Raw genomic sequence first — 16518 nt, 5'->3', positions numbered from 1 at the left:
ATTTTAATATTTTATGCTGTCATTCAGCACCATCAATCTTGGTCAACACTCACTAGCATTAGAAAACGACTGCACTGAGCATCAGACCAAGTGCACTGTGTGCAACCTAAAAGTTTGCTTTCGTTAGCAGGATAACAGACAATCATGGCAATGCGGTCCATTTGAATCTTCTGCAGATTCTTTACAATCTTTTAAACACTGCTCCTTTTCAGATGTTGAATTGTAAAGACTAAAAGAAGATTTATAAAAATAAAAGTGTGCATTTATTATTTTAAAATGTCAATATTTAGGCTAAAATATAACCCCAATTAAACACCTAACTTAAGATTGGCGTAGGTGAGAGGGGAAAATGGGAGAATTCCACCAATTTTCGTGGAAAATAACAGTTCACCTGAGGAAGAATTTGGAGGCAAAGGGGCCATCTGGATCACACATACAACACTTCATACCAGGTGATCAACAGGGCAGCCCAGAAAGAGAACTGCAAGAGGGTCATAAGGGCAAGCTTACATATCTATCCTTAGTTGCTGTTTCTCTGTATATGAAGTTTTCTATCAAATAAAGAGGGAAGGTTGTGTCCTTAACCATACAGAAGTTCAGTTTTTGCAATGTATGCACACAGAGAAATAAACCTAAAATGCAAGCACTTAATTTCTTCCAAATGAAATTAATTTCATTAAGAACTAAGATTAAGTTAAATATGAACTGAAGAAACAAACCGAGTTTGACAGAACTTAAAGTAGAAAATGCTTGAAAAATTATTATTTAGTGAAGATTAAATACTTACATTTTAAGAAAATATTCAGTAAATTAAATCACCTCTGTGCTGTATGGCATGTCAAATGGTTTTTGAGAAAGAGAAACACTTCCTCAAAATAATAAATCTCCTCTTGTGTGGAGGTGGCTGTTTTCTAGATACAGAAAAGTATTTTTGAAAGTGTCGAATAGTCCTAAATGTTACGGTCTTTTAATGCTTAAGCTCTCTTAAGGAATTTTTATAGTTCTAACGAAGGGCTGTATGAATGGAAAATAACAGTGCAGTAACCAAGAAACAGGGCAACTGCAGCAGCTAGCTGCTTTTACAAGCCTCACCACTAATCTGGACTAGTCAATGCACACAGTGATCTGGCTAATACAAAATTCTGACCTGCTTCATTTTCAACCATTAAACTTAACATTCAAAATAAGCACTAGAGAAGTACAAAAGTACCACATAGGGGTAGCTTTCACATGCCAAGATCTAAATAACTTCATGATCTGAAAGATAAAATACTTGCGGATGTCAGTTGAGACAAGACCCAGAAACACCAAAACACCTGTAATTCTACACTCAGTCAGATAAAGAAAGGGACAGGATTCTTTGATTGGTCTGAAGAGAATAGTTCTGTGCAGGCTGCTATTATTGCTTGAGAGAAACAGAAAAACAGTACTCAGGTATGGGTTGATTGGAGAAATTTCTTCACATTTAAGAAACATGCAAACTTTGCAGACTCTGTAGACAAAAAGTCAAATATTTCTCTAATTGTTTTTCTTCCTTGATGATTAATAATACTAAGTCTATGTACTTCTGAACACTTTCTAACCAAGCTCAACAGTACTTATGTATTTTGTAGACACAAGGGAGAATTAGAATTTCTTTTATGTGATTCAACCAAATACATTTTCCAGTCACTGCTAATGACACATTCAATAAGGAAAAAAGAAACAACCAAACACAAATTTAATGCTCTTTTAAAATAAAATCAGATTGCTTTAACAAATTTGTTTGTAGTACTCCTTCTCATACGTAGTTTTTTCTTTGAGGCCCAACAGCAATGCTTTCACTGTTAAGAAAGCTTGTGTGGTACGAAGTTTAGGATTTACTCAGAGAATACAGATTTGACTATAGGTCTAACTAGGGCTAAATATTTGTCCTATCTGACTCATCATGATTATTATGTAATTGAGGTTTTAGCTCTTTGTAACTAAATAAACCATTAAGATTAGTAAACAAGTTTATCAAATCTAAGGTTATTATCTTTGTTCCTAAATATAACTGTTACCTGCAGAGAAACAATAGAACTACCAATATTAATTACTTACACTCGTAACACTTTTAGTGGTACAGGGATTCTTAATCACAAAAACCCTATACCATTACTTTAAAGAGTAAAGCAGTTTGATTATTTGCATCTGTCAGCAGATGTAAGCAATTTGGTTTCACTGTGAATGGAGCATTAACATCTATGACTTCAGGTCAACGAAATCTTTTCAAGCATATCAGGTGGTGTAATTCATTTGATCTAAAGATGTCACTACCATCCAAATAATCTATCTTTTATAAGAACATTTCTTCACTCATGAAGACAAGAAGAAGCTGACAGCTGCATAAAACTTTATAGGTACTTTTAAAGATTTAACTGTTGTCTGGAGATAAATGGGACAATGATGTATAAACTGAAAGGCTTAGAAATGCAGAATCCTTACCTTTGAGGCCTTCTGCAAGCTTCTTTTTAAATTCAGTAGATAAAAGAGAGATCATCCATAAGTTACTGAATAGAAACCTATCTGCAGACATTTGCAAGCTGTTTGCAGACTAGATACAGATGCATTTTTTCAAATACTTGATTCAGATATGAGAGTTCCTTCAATCCCCTCTTCTACCTTTTTATTTTTTGATGTGAGAAATTATATATAACTCAATGGCAATCTGCCTGACAATTTGCTATAATGATGATCCTCGCTGTACATCTTTTCTTAAGTATAAATAGTTCCTGCTTAGCTATTAAAATTTTGGAGACACAAGCAGTAGTCACAATGTGCTTGGACTCTATTTTCCTCAAATATTTTGAAGACTTTGTTTTCAGAGATGTCTGAATAACTGTTAATAAGCAAAAAATTTATTGTAATTCCATAATTAAAGTTTGGTATGGTTACTCAGGAATTTTGACATGTGAGTGCAAAATTTGGACCTAGACTTTTATACAGTTGTACATTAAACATGATTTGAAATATGCTCCCATGGTCTAATTAATCAAATTGCAGAAGTGTGACTACCATGGTAAAGTTTGGATTGTTTCACGCTGTCAGTGCAGAGCAAGAGATGTTCCAAGAACAAATAAGCACCTAAAGTTATAAGGGACAATTATGATAAAATGTTTCAAAGAGTTTCTAAAACAGTTTTTATAAAGGGGATGGAAATTTTAAAAAGTAAGCTTAGCTGTGTTGACACAAAGGACAGTGAAGTTGATGGCCTGAATCATTTTTTATACTTTCATGTAGATTTGTGGTATTACCTTTAATTCATGCACATGGAAATTAATTTCCAACAATCACCTCAACTCTTAAAAAAACGAAGCAACTTTTTTTCAAATATCAGCGAATACTATATGGAAGAATGACACATCAAGTAACTTCTAAAAAGGTATAGAATGAAAACATTAATCCTTTCAGAAAACATTTAGGATACGTGAAATCATTATTTTAACTGTCTTAACAGATTTGAACAAATACCATGGGAAAAAAAAAAAAAAAAAAACTAAACAGAATAAGGCTGCATAGCCACGTACATTTTAACGCTCAAGCATTTTCTGAAATACATGTATGATCGTTAGCTATCCCTCACTAGTCCCTGTGTAATGGAATAGAAAAAACATATCATGGAGAGGATAGTTACAGTTTAAATAGACTCAGTTATCTTTGATCAAAAATAAATTAACCTGCAAATATTGACTACTTTACTGCAACTTTCACTGTTCCACAACTTGATGTGCTACATCCCAAAGATGGAAGGGATTAGGATGCAACTAATGAGGCAAGAATCAGTGCTGGTATCAGGCAGACAAAATGTGTGTATACAAATAGCACAGACACATACACAAATACATATATACACACACATAGACACACATGTAAGACAGCAATTAACAGGACTTTAATACCTATGCATAAGGAATTGCAAAACTGCACAAACCAGTCAGTAACTTTTAGCACTGAAAGCTGCTTGAAAATTTAAGCATATAATTAACCTCCCAGCTCACAGCCTTCCAGCCCAAGGAGCAGTCCATTGAATTTTTTCTACAAGTTATGAACAAGCCAAGGAATTTACATCACAGTCAGAGGATTCTTTTGCTGAATTAACCCCATCTCCCTCTGACCCTAAGAAGCCATAAACCAACAGGATACAGCAGAGGGAGAATGTGCTATAGTGTTTCAGCTGACCTACAGAGAGCTGTCTCTGTCATTCCAAGGCTGGAAATTGAGATGATGAATTACAGAGCAAAATGCTAGGTTCAGATGCAAACATCAACCACTTCCCTCCACACATGCACATGCAGACATGTTCACTCACCCCAAACCATCTCAGTTTCTGCAAAAGGCCAAGTACTGTTAGGGCTCATTTACAGAGTCTTATTCTAAGATAAAAGAGGGAAGAAAATTGCTTATTGAAGAAGCATGCATCCATCTGTGATTAACAGTATTTAGGAACGCGTGCTGCGTATTGAATAAAAGCTTGGTTTTTTGTACATAGATTATTAAGTATGACAAAAGTACAAGTCCAAAGCAGAATGAGCAGGATTCCAAGAAACTTAGCTCGAACAGCCCTATAAAAAAAAAATAAAAAAAAATAAAAAAAAATACACAACTCTTTTTAAAAGACTTCTGCCTAGTTTCATTTGGTAAACACAGAACAAAGCCTCTTATATAAAGTAGCTAATAAAGTCTAGCTGACCACATGCACAGCAAATGCGATAATACAAATATCTGCAGTAGGACCTCAAAACTAATCTCTAAGACATGAAGCTCTTTGCAGTCTTTACACTTAGAATGTGCTGTTCAGCTGCACTGAGAACTTATCCCCAGACTTATTTACAAATAATCTCTTGCAAATGGACAGTGGCTGACTCACTTCTAACTAAGAATGAAAAGTGATTCTTTGAAGTCTGGCTGAAAAAAGGAGTCCACAGTTTTGAATTCAGTAATTTAAAATCAATAATTTTAACAGATACCAAGAGTATGAGGTACTCAACACAGCGACATTTCAAAACCAAATATTCCCCTAAATTTAACAAGTTCGTGGCTCTCTTCTGGTGAAATGAAGACTTTTCTGAAAAAGCCTGACAAGTTGTCAACGATTTTCACAATATTGATAACTTTATTACTAAAAGCCTTCAAATGAGTACTTTCTTTGTACTGTTTCCAGATAATATTAATTTCTTTTACCAACTATCCTGACATTCTTTTGAAATGATGCAAAATATCCTTCAGAAAGCTGTGCTTCACTCCGATCCCCTGAATACAGCACAGTTTTCTCACACCAAAGCAAACTGTCTGCATACAAAGCAAATTATCTGCATACATTATGATCTCAAACAAGTTAGCTGAAGTCTTCAGCCACAAGACAAGTCAAAACCTCTCCTTCTGAAGTGAAACACAAATCTATGGAGGCATTTTCTCACTAAACTTAGTATGAAGTACTGCACTGTATAACTTACTGATTACTATTTTTTTAACCACTGGGAAGTCAAAACTTAGAGGCAATTTCCTCCTGCTCCCTTTTTTCCTCCTTTCATCATAATTACCATGAAATGATCAGGAGCTGTATGAGAATGACATCACAATACATATATGTGAAAATGCGTATCAGTTTTAGAGTGAAGGATGCAAATAAAAAATCCCTCTAACAAAAATCCCATTGACATCAATATAGGAACTGGACTGGAAGAGGAAAGGATCAGTTGCAGGTCGTTATAAATTAATTCAGCAAGATATTTTCTTTAATTTGTAGTTCTCTTTAAAAGTGGTACTTTAAGCTTTTTATATAGGGGACTTGAAAGTTTTCCTCATTTTTATCTGCAGTGAGATTCTTCATGAGGTACTATCACATTGAATGGATATTCCACTAACTGAAACATGCACCATCACCTGACACAGAATTTCCTCCCACCATATTTAATCCACAAAGATAATAAAAAACGTCCGTGCCTTTCAACTTCTCCAAAGTTTAAAATGTCACTGTTTACAGCTTCTGGTATAATAGTGGTTAGAAGTGTTGCAAGCCTCTGTCCCCAAGATTAGAGTTCTCCAGTGTGATGTTTCATTAAACTCACCTTAGCATAACTCCAAATTTTGGAAAAATCTGCTTGAGAGCAGCGAAACATTAAATGCAACTGGTAGGAGAATATGTGTGAAAAGCATTTTCACTTGGACATTTATAAAACTTTTCCCGAGATCTATCTGCACTATCAGCTTGTAAAACTAGAGCCTCTCTACTGTGCAAACTGATGTGTAACATGCACAGTACACAGAAACTGTACCTAAGGTTTCAGAAAAGGACCTATGAAATGAGAAAGAAAACAAAACAAAACAAAAAAATATATAAGTTCTAATTTCCATGGAAGTCTAGTACGTAAAAACAAGAAAATTAAAGGCTAATGGTTTGCTCATGAGATGGCAAGAAACATCCATAAATAAAGTAACAAAATAATCCTCAAACAAACAAACAAACAAAAAGCAAAACAAAACAAACAAACAAAAAAACTCAGATAATTGGAATTGAGGCAGTTGTGATCCTAGAAATCTGGACTGATGGGCAGAGTGACTACCAGCGCTATCAGATTGCTTCCTTTCACTCCTGAAAACGTGGTTCTTTAATGTATACAGCCCAAGTGAGTAAGTGGCTGGTCCTTCTGATTGCACAGTACCCAAGAATTCTCTCAGTTCTCATATCATATGCTGCATGAATGGTATTTTGTGTTTTCATGTTTGTTTTTCTTCTCTTTCCTCTTCTGTGCATCTTGAGGAAGTCAAAAAAAATAAAAAAAAAAGAACAAATAACAGCTTATGTGATAGAAGACAGAAAAGACACAACATGAAGGGAGGACTTTGAAAGAGGTCGCGGAAGTGCAGTTCTAGAAGAAAGAACAAGCATAAGGAAGAGGAATAGACAGAAGAGAGAACTGTTGCACAGTGGTTCTGTCTTATCAGCTTTGACTTTCAGGGTCTTTTGTGTCTATGATTACATTATACACTAACCACCTGAGCTTATATGCAGGCTCATAAGTATGTTTTATAAAGTCTTCATGAGTGAAAAATGTTCCTAGCATGAAATTTAGCAAAGATGAAGAGGTAACTATTAAACTGAAGTTTAGTCTTTTAAATTGACTACAGGATCACAAAATTTGTTAGTGGTAGTCAAATCCAAAATCATAAAATACATCAAACTAATAAAAACCTGTAATCCCAACAGGTGGTCCTGATACACTGAAGTGATTAATACTTATGACAAAAATCACATGAAGCTGAGTTATTAGAAACACCAATTCTGTCATTTTCCTGCAAACCAAATATGCTTATACGAAGTAAATGGAATGTCACAGAAAGACTACTTGTTAATAGATGCTTTGGCTGCGAAAAGCAAATCTACACAATTTTATGTTGGAAACAAATTATCACAAAGCGGCTCCTTTCATTTGCCTGCCAATTATATGAAATGAAAACATAAGCTCAGAAAGTGAAACCTATGTAAATGACACGACTAATTTGTTTTCAGTGTGCTTACAGAAGCACATAAGGAAACAGCAGCACAATCTGGGTGACAATATAAAACAAGTTACATAACTCAAACTTAGGAATACTAACAGAACAGCAGAATGATTCAGATGTTGCAACTGAAAATAAATTTGGAGCTAAAGTGTTCTAAAAGTAAAACATTCTGATTTGGCTAACATGTAGGCTGTAATAAAGTCAGAAGATACAATAACTTGAGTCTGGAGTTTCAAAACACCTCAGAAGTCATAGAAATGAATGAATTCACACTGAATGTTCATATAAATAAACACATATATGTGTATATATAATCACAGTTCAAAACAGAACCTGGTTTTACACATTATGCAAGCAAAATGTCTGAAAAAAAGGCTATTGGGCCTACCTATAAATATCTGTTTCTAGATAAGCTAAGCATTTCTAGACAAACTTACAGATATCTTGGTATTCAATTTAGATATTTTTTTCCAGTTCCTTATAGTAAGTATCACTGTACCTGTATGGCTTCGAATATGAACTCTCAGTGTTCCATTGCTTGCAAATTTCTGTCCACAATATGGGCAAATTTTTTCTTTTTCGCCTGTGTGAGTCTACATGAAGTGACGAAAGATGAGAATGAAAGTTACAGCATTGCCTTCAATTAGTAGAATATGGAACAGTTTAACTGTATTTCACATTGACCACTATTCTCTCCAACAACCATTAGTCATGTCATTCCATCATATCAGATAGAGATTTAAAGAAATTAGAATGTTCTTTTTATTTTCTTCTTAAATTTCTAAACTAATCTCATTATTAATATATAAAAAATGTTTTCATAGTTCATAAGTTTACAATTTCCTCAATAGTTATAACAAATTTCTAATTCATCCTCGTATATTTTCATCATTAAAATAATAAACCCATTTTTCAGATTAATTTCTCTGATAGCAGTTTATAAACTAGAAAACAGAAACTTGATCACCTAAATAAAATTAACTGAAATGGGACTATTTATAAAAGCTTGTAATTTCTCTGAATTTTACTTCATTATTAAACGTAGTTCAGAGTTTTGCCAAATGTAGTACAGCTTTTTCCACTGACAACTTGAACAGGAGCTTCAAAAAGTCTCTATGGAGATTTGTGTAAATGATTTGTGACACTTTCATACGAATGAATCACAGACATCAGTTCATCTGAAACATGATAGACAGCAATGCTCCAAAGTGCAAGTTCTCATTGATTTCAGTCAATACACACTGCATATTGGATCCTGTCTGGTTTATAATAAATGCTAGAATCAGACTATATTTACAGAACTAATCATAAGAAGGATATTGTGCTTGTCACTAAATAAGCTAATAAAAAAGCTCATAAACTGAGCCTGTCTTTTCAAATCAACCTTTTAGGGCTAAACTGCCTTTTATAAAAAGAATTATTTCAAATTCCCCCATCCACTTTCTACAGTCAAAAGCAAGACCACCTTCAAGTAAGTTATATGCAAAGATTCTCCTTACTTTTTATGCAATACTTCCCAATTCTAAATTGAAGATTTATCAGCCTATTGAATAATTTCTCCTTATAGTCATGACAGCTTTTTAGAGGGTTTTTAATGACCTTCTCATAGAAAGAATATATATACATATTTTTTTATTTAACAAAAGTAACTGATACAAAGTTCTTCATTAGATTATAAAACGCTTCTTTCACATCGTACATGTTATTGCTGCAGTTGAAGGAAGATTTATACAAAGATAAGCATTAGTTCCCACATCTATAAGATACGGTAAAGTTGGAGAGGCAAGTCAAGACTCCTCTACATTTTACCCTCAATTCTGAAAACAGATTGGTGGAATAATGCATAGTATTTGTCTTAATCGTGCACTGAAAATAACGTACTAGTTACTCCATTACACTTAAGGCCATGGAAGGAATAAGTATGAAATAATTGATTTTACTCACTTTTTTATGACTTTTCAGGACTGAAGGTGTCACAAAAGCTTTGTCACAGAGATCGCACTTGTATTTCTTATGTCCATCATGTACAACTTGAATATGAACATTTAAGGTGTCCTTTCTTTTGAAAGTAGCATCACAGTGATCACACTTGAAGGTCCTCTCACCTTATGAAGAAGAAAATCAGGTTTGAACATACTAGCTTTCTGTGTAAGTACATTAATGCTTATCATTTCATAAAATTAATGGAATTGAAGAGCTTCATCCTGAGAACAGAAAGATAATCTCAAATCAGGTAAAAATACCATAGAGAAATTAAGAAAGTAGAAAGTAGCTCTGACAATAAGATAGCCACAAATGTGAGATTAAGTATAGCTAAGGATGAAATGGCTATGAGTGAAAAGGAACATGGTTTTATTCTCCAGCACCTCCAGTAATAAACTGTATGAAAAAAAAATAAATAGACTTCATTTGAAACTTAAATGGTAAGAAAGATCTTTCTGAATACAGAGGAATTCTCAAAATAAGAAATACTTGCTTCTCATTCATGTCAATATAAACAAACTCACATAAAAAAGATGAAAAATGCTATAGCCATGTTACTGTTCAAACTGTAAGGTTAAGATTATGACAGAAAGTTAATATTATTTTGTAAATTAAATACCTCTGAGAAAGGAAGAATTAAAGAATTAAAGATTAAATTATCTGCAATGTGGCACACATTCAGAAATCAATGTGCTTAGGGTTATAACCAGAGTAACAGTCTAAACTTGAAATTGGCTTTTTATATCCCAAAAAACTTGCCAGGCAGCAATTCTAATACAAAAAAAAAAAAAGACAACCGTAATCTCAGGACTGTTGCTCGCTTCTTACTTTTCAAGACAGAGCTCTGACTTGCAGCCTCCAGATCCGAGTAAGACACAGACTTGCATATGCATTAACTAATTTTTCCAGTAGCGATGATATATGGCGAAAGATAACTTATTTTCTTGATACAGATCCACAAATCCTAAAATAATCACAGTTCTAGTCCAAAATGAATGCAAACTGATATCAGTATGCTGCATATTAAAGCCCATCTGATCCTGCATGTTGAAGCATTCAAAAACATTATTTCTTTATCACAGTTTATAGATGTAATACCTATAAGTAAGGCTTACCAACATACTTTGGTAACAAAAGCAGTTTTGTCTTTGATGACACTGAAATATGCTAAAAGATGCTAGAATAAGTTGTCTCGCCCTAAAGTACTTGCAGTCTAGCAATCCAGAAAAATTTTTAAGGTCAACAGAGATAGAATTTAATATGCTGCTATGTGGAGGATTAACACTTCTAAGTTTCTAGTGAACCTCTTCAGTTCTCGTCTTGGAAATATGAAACTACTTTGCAAACGAAGTGAAGTCATTACTATTTTTACTAAATAACATTAAATTTTTTAGTGCTTTAACAAAAGAAAATATTGAAGTAATTTCCATTAAAGGAAATCACGTCTTATCTGCCAGAGGGTAGAAAGGCATTACAGAGGAAGCTAGATAGCAATGGGCCAAAGTAAACCAAATGAGTTTCAATAAGGCCAAATGTCTTGTCCTGCATTTTGGCCACAACAACACCAGGCAACTCTACGGGCTTGGGGAGGAGTGGCTGGAAAGCTGCCTGATAGAAATGGACCTTGGTGGACAGTCGGCTGAGTATGAGCCAGCAGTGTGCCCACATGGTCAAGAAGGCCAATGGTATCCTGGCTTGTATCAGAAATGGTGTGGTGAGCAGGACTAGGGAAGTCATCCTCCCCTGTACTTGGCATTGGTGTCTTCCTCCAATTACTGCAGGAGATGGTTCTCTCTCTCTCTCTCTTTCTCTCTCTCTCTCTCTCCATTCTTCTTTAATTCTAGAATTAAAGTTCTACTGGATCAAAAAATGTAAGTTTATTTTTTTTTAATTCAACCAATGTAAATATTCCTCAAATCAAAGCACTGTCTTCTATGCTACCAGGATTTTAGATCAGTAATATTTTTTTTAAATTTCAATTACTAACGCTAACATGGCTGAATGGTCATTCAGAGCTCTGTAAATATTGAGAAAATTCCATAAAAAATAAATCTGCACACAACAGTACAGTACAGAATGCCATGAACACATTAGTCAAAATGGAAAATGGCCACAGAATTTTTTCTGGGCTGCTAGTTCTACAGTATTGGCAGGAAACACTAGCATATAGTGAAGTCGGGACTGGCACAGGAGAGACAATTTCAATTTCAAGCTCTGAAATGGATCACCTACAAAAGCTGAGTAAGATACCTACTTATATTTGCTCCCAATTTCCATTTCTTAAAATGAAGGATACTAACACATTTAACGCAGAAGAAAATCTTATAATCAGATCTCAAACCACGGTCAGTTTTCCACAGTGCATTTGTATTTAAGTGCATTCAAAGGCAAGGTTTGAATTTGCTCTGAATTTTCTAATTCCTAGTGAATAGAGTTGAATTTTAAGTCTCATTTAATATAGCAAGTTGTGTATTGGAACAAGGTGCTAGGGGTCTATTTTTTCTCTGTCAGACAAGAGAACTGCTCTTTTTTCCTCTGTGACTTAGCACTTACTGTTATGAATTAGTAGATGTCTTTGTAGAGAGAATGGAGTTCGGAACAAAGCTTTGCATTCCTCACACTGGAATGGTCTCTCTTCAGAATGGGTCTGCAGATGAAAGACAACATGTCAGAAGAAAGGCTCAGAGAAATCAATTAGCTGTCATTACAGTAATTATACTTAATTTTCCAAACTGAATTCAGGAGGGGGATATATTAACAATTTGAAATATCAGGGGACAGAAAATTAAAACAATCTTTACGCCATTATTCTGAACCCTAAAAGCCAGCAAAGCTGCCTCTGAATTAATGTACCACCTCAGAAATGTTGTATGTAAATAGAAATAAAATTAAGGAATAACCAGAAGTAAAACTTTAAAGTTCAGTTTCATTTCTGTATCAGAACTAATATTGACCTTAAATATTTTCTAACGTGAAAAAACATATAAAAATACATGTACACAAAACCCTGCATTTTTTTCACTTAACAGTAGAACTGATCTATCTCAGGAAAGTAGTCTAAAATTTAGCAAAAATTTCTTAAATCATATGACTACTCTTGCTTATCTTTATTTCGGCTTCATGTTTAAAAAGAAATAAAAAGCGCACAGAAGCATCAGAATTGATTTTTGTTTGCTGTAGTAAAAATATACCATAGCTAAGAAGCAGCATCAATAGACTTCAAAAAGAGATAAGTAGAAATAGCCTTCAAAGCCATAAATAAAAGAAAAGGCTAAGATTGGACGAATCTCACAAACAGCAGAGTTGCTGAAGCACATTTCTTTTCTGGAGCTTGGGAAACATCCAGCTTCAACCTACTGTTGTAAATTTTCCTTTTCCACTCCTTATTTCCCTGGTTCTATCCCCTTAGTAAGTTCAGATAGTAAATTCATCTGTACAATCTCTTATCTACTTAATTTCCTACAATTTTTCGTTAAGGGAATAATGTTTTTAAAGCATCCATGTCTGAACATTGTTTTAGCTAACAAGAACCTTGAGGGTGCCAAGGGCAAATGGGGATGGATAGTGTTTTATAATATGCATGATATTAAACAAATTCATTTTGTAGGTTAAGAGTAAATATTGATGTAATACATATGTACATTATGCATTTCTGCTTATGGCAGAAAAATTCGTAATACCATAAGACATATGGAGATATCCTTTAAAATAAGGAGAAAAAAGGACTATGAGAAGCCAGCACAAATATTTAGATGTAGACTCCTGGCCTCAAACTCAGACTGATTTTAACACAAATGTCCTCTCACGTAAACAGAAGTAGAAAAACATTAGAGTACTTGCAATGTTATACAGAGGTTTTAGACTCAAAGTAAATTACTTGAGTCCAGTCGATGTTACTTAAAACAAAAAATCAAGTGGAGCACTGTCAAATGTGTAGAATATATTATGCATTATAAAAAATATGCTGAAAGTTTCAGTCCAGCTCTTGGAGGTTTACATCACAATCTGCATTAGTTGATACCCTGATTGGCAGTCTCAGCGGTCAGACCAAGGATTGACAGGGCATGAAGAGACTGAACTACCTTCTCACCTCAACAGGTGGTTCCTCCAGAACAGGGTTGAGACATATTGACGAGACACTGTGGGGAAGCTCGCAGTGCTGATGTCTGTGCTGTACCTGTTCTGTGGATAAATAGAAGGGTTCAGTCTCTAGGGCTGTCAATCTGGCACCTTTCACGAGCGCAAAGTTCATGTCATTTACTTAAAAAATGCCCTATTTTAGAACACTCACCACTTGAGTGATAGTTCTGAAGAGTGCAGTCATTTGTATATAAATTCTTAGCATTCTCTTGCCAGTTCTAGTCTTTTGACCAAAATAAAAGAATTCATCCATATTTCTGAACTTCAAATGTTTAACTAGTCATACCCACAAACAAGGTGAAACTCATTTGCTCTACTTATGACCAGTCCAGAAACAAGCTACATATATCACAAAAAGCAATGAAAATCTTAATGAGCAGAGGTATATCAGCAAACAAGCATATTAATTCTGATACTATCCACCTTTTTCCTACTGACAGGTTCCAGAAAAGAGATGGCTTCCAGTAAGAGTATGGTGGGAAAAATTCAGGAGCCAGGAGTTAGACTCGATGATCCTTGCATGGTTCCCTTCCAACTCAAGATATTCTATGATTCTATGTTCAAGGCAAATCTTGAGATGCGTAACACCACAGCTCTTCACTCTTCATTCAGTTATGCAAGTTTGCGATCAACTATAGAAACTACAAGGTGGGCTAAGTATACTTCTCAAGCTTACATTAGATCTCAAAATACAGCTAACAATTTCACTAAAAGCTGCTTGAAGAGTCATCATACACTAAATATATACATATAATTTTCTATATAATAGGATATGTATATATCTGGGAAGCAGGCATACAGTGCACACACAGATTAGCTTGGGTCTAAGCTACATAATTAATATGTACATAGCAATACAAAGCAATAGACTAGTCCACACTTACACAATTATATATGTGATTTTATTTTCAGAAAAGGGCCCTACTAGCAGCTTGTAAAATGCAGTAGATTGATCTGGCTTTGAATACAAAAAAGACTGTTCTCATATAAGAAGTATTCTAGTATGGTCTTCCACTCAAATAAGATTTGCTAAAGTCTACAGCATCAGAATTCATAAAGGAAGGTGGTCATACTAAACAATCTGAGTTGAACTCTCATTTTATGACCTGATTCAGAGCGGAATATAAGCAGTACATGTTGCCAGTATTGCACTTAGTTTCAGTAACTTGATGTTCTACAACTGAAAACCAACTTTAGACAGTTTTCAAAACTGTCTAAAGCTTTTACTGTAAATCAGTAGCAAGCTGAGTCTTGCAATGAATTAAATGTTTGGATGCAGTACTGCAACTCTTTATAATCATAGTGTGATGGGAAAGATTATATCTACACCACAAAAATACCATTATCTTCTGCTACTATTTCATCAGACCTTTCAATTAAGCTGGGGAAAGGAAAATAAAGCACAAAACAAAAATTGATGCATCTCCTTTACAGCAGGTCCAAATTGTTGAATAAATCTTTTCACTGTTAAAATACCAGCAGGACTATGAACAACAGTATAAAGCCAAAAAAGAAAACAACATTAATTTACACATTTCCCTCTACTTGAATATTCATTAGGCAGAAGAAAAAAATAATTTTTGAATTCCACTTAAATACTTGAAAGTAGAGTAATGATTTCTTTTTAAATTTCCTTGTTTTCTCTTGGACAGTGATTACAGTATTTTGAAAGGTATAGAAATTGTAGTTGCTGGATTATGCTCACTCGGAAACAGTGCAGACACTGACATCTATCATGAGAAACTGTACTAAACTAAGAGGTCATGTGCACTTTTTGGACAGTTGTATGATCGAAGTAACTATGAATGGGTTGTTATGGAATATCTCATGGCAGCCTTTTCTATAATAGCATCTGTAAAAGTTTAAACCCAGCCCAAGGCTACCCATTCCCAATAGAGAAGATGAGGGAGTGCAATTGTTTCAATTCATCATGCACCCCAAGAACAAATAACCTTGGATTAACAGTAAACCCTTTAAAATCCCGTGTCTGGTGACATACTTCTTCTCACTGTCATAGCTCATATTTTATTCTCTGAATTCATTCTCTATACATAGCAAAGGAGCAGATGGAAGAAGAACTTAGCATTGTCCTGTACAGAAGTAACCTGAATTATACGGCATAGAAGATGTACCTTCATTCAGCCTGACCTGGATGAAAAATGACTCTATCTGTAACACAATGCCCATCTCCTAATTTCAGCTATTATTTTATAATGCTATTTATACTATTATTTCCAGAAAAAATGAAATAATTTTCTTCCCATGTTCACTCAGACATTTAGTCTGAGCTTTTTCAAAATACATCTGAACTAGTTCCACCCTGCATAACAATTCTCAGCACTGACATCTTCAAGCAAGTGACAAAGCAAACTTGCACATGCACCTACACAGAGCAGTGTAGTACTTGTCTGCAGCAACAGTACACCGGAGAAATACCACAAGGGCAATAACAGTTCCTGCCTCTCAGATCCACACCTGCAAGGCTGCAATGAGTACCAAGTTAGGGTTTACATTTCAGTGCTCTACTGAAAGAGTAGATGCTCTCATAGCTAACTCACTGTCTATCCTCCAGCAAGATCCTATGAAATGCAAGGACCTAATCTCCTCTGCACTTTGAGAGAGATTTAAAAATACATGTTGTGAGAGCCAAATTTCATTTTGATTCTGATACTTCCAAAGTAAAAAAAAATCAAATTAAATAGCTTCCATAAAGGAGTAGCAAACAACAGCAACAAGTTTCCACCTCAAACAACAAGAATTCAAAGGTACAAAATGTATATCCTGTTTCTTATTATGAATAAAATATAAAAAACAATGTAATATCTTAAGAGATCTTACAAGTGTGATGCTATCAAACTTGAAAATTTGTCT

At 34.5% G+C, this 16518-nt stretch overlaps 1 protein-coding gene across 2 annotated transcripts in view; it reads right to left on the bottom strand.

The window, feature by feature from the left end:
• The window catches only part of PRDM5 (PR/SET domain 5), an 84489-nt gene that overhangs the window by 21444 nt on the left and 46527 nt on the right, over positions 1–16518 (bottom strand). The window contains exons 10-13 of one of the 2 annotated variants that reach the window (XM_042871353.1): positions 13598–13689; positions 12061–12154; positions 9469–9629; positions 8024–8117 (exon numbers count right to left, since the gene is read on the bottom strand). In XM_042871353.1, coding sequence (XP_042727287.1) covers positions 8024–8117; positions 9469–9629; positions 12061–12154; positions 13598–13689 — 441 coding nt within the window. The remainder of the gene's footprint in view (positions 1–8023; positions 8118–9468; positions 9630–12060; positions 12155–13597; positions 13690–16518) is intronic. The other variant, XM_042871352.1, reaches the window with a different exon arrangement.

This window comes from Lagopus leucura, unplaced genomic scaffold (assembly GCF_019238085.1).
Source record: "Lagopus leucura isolate 7727_CA_CO unplaced genomic scaffold, USGS_WTPT01 Super-Scaffold_100004, whole genome shotgun sequence".
Taxonomy (NCBI): domain Eukaryota; kingdom Metazoa; phylum Chordata; class Aves; order Galliformes; family Phasianidae; genus Lagopus; species Lagopus leucura.
This window is presented reverse-complemented; position numbering and strand designations above follow the sequence as displayed.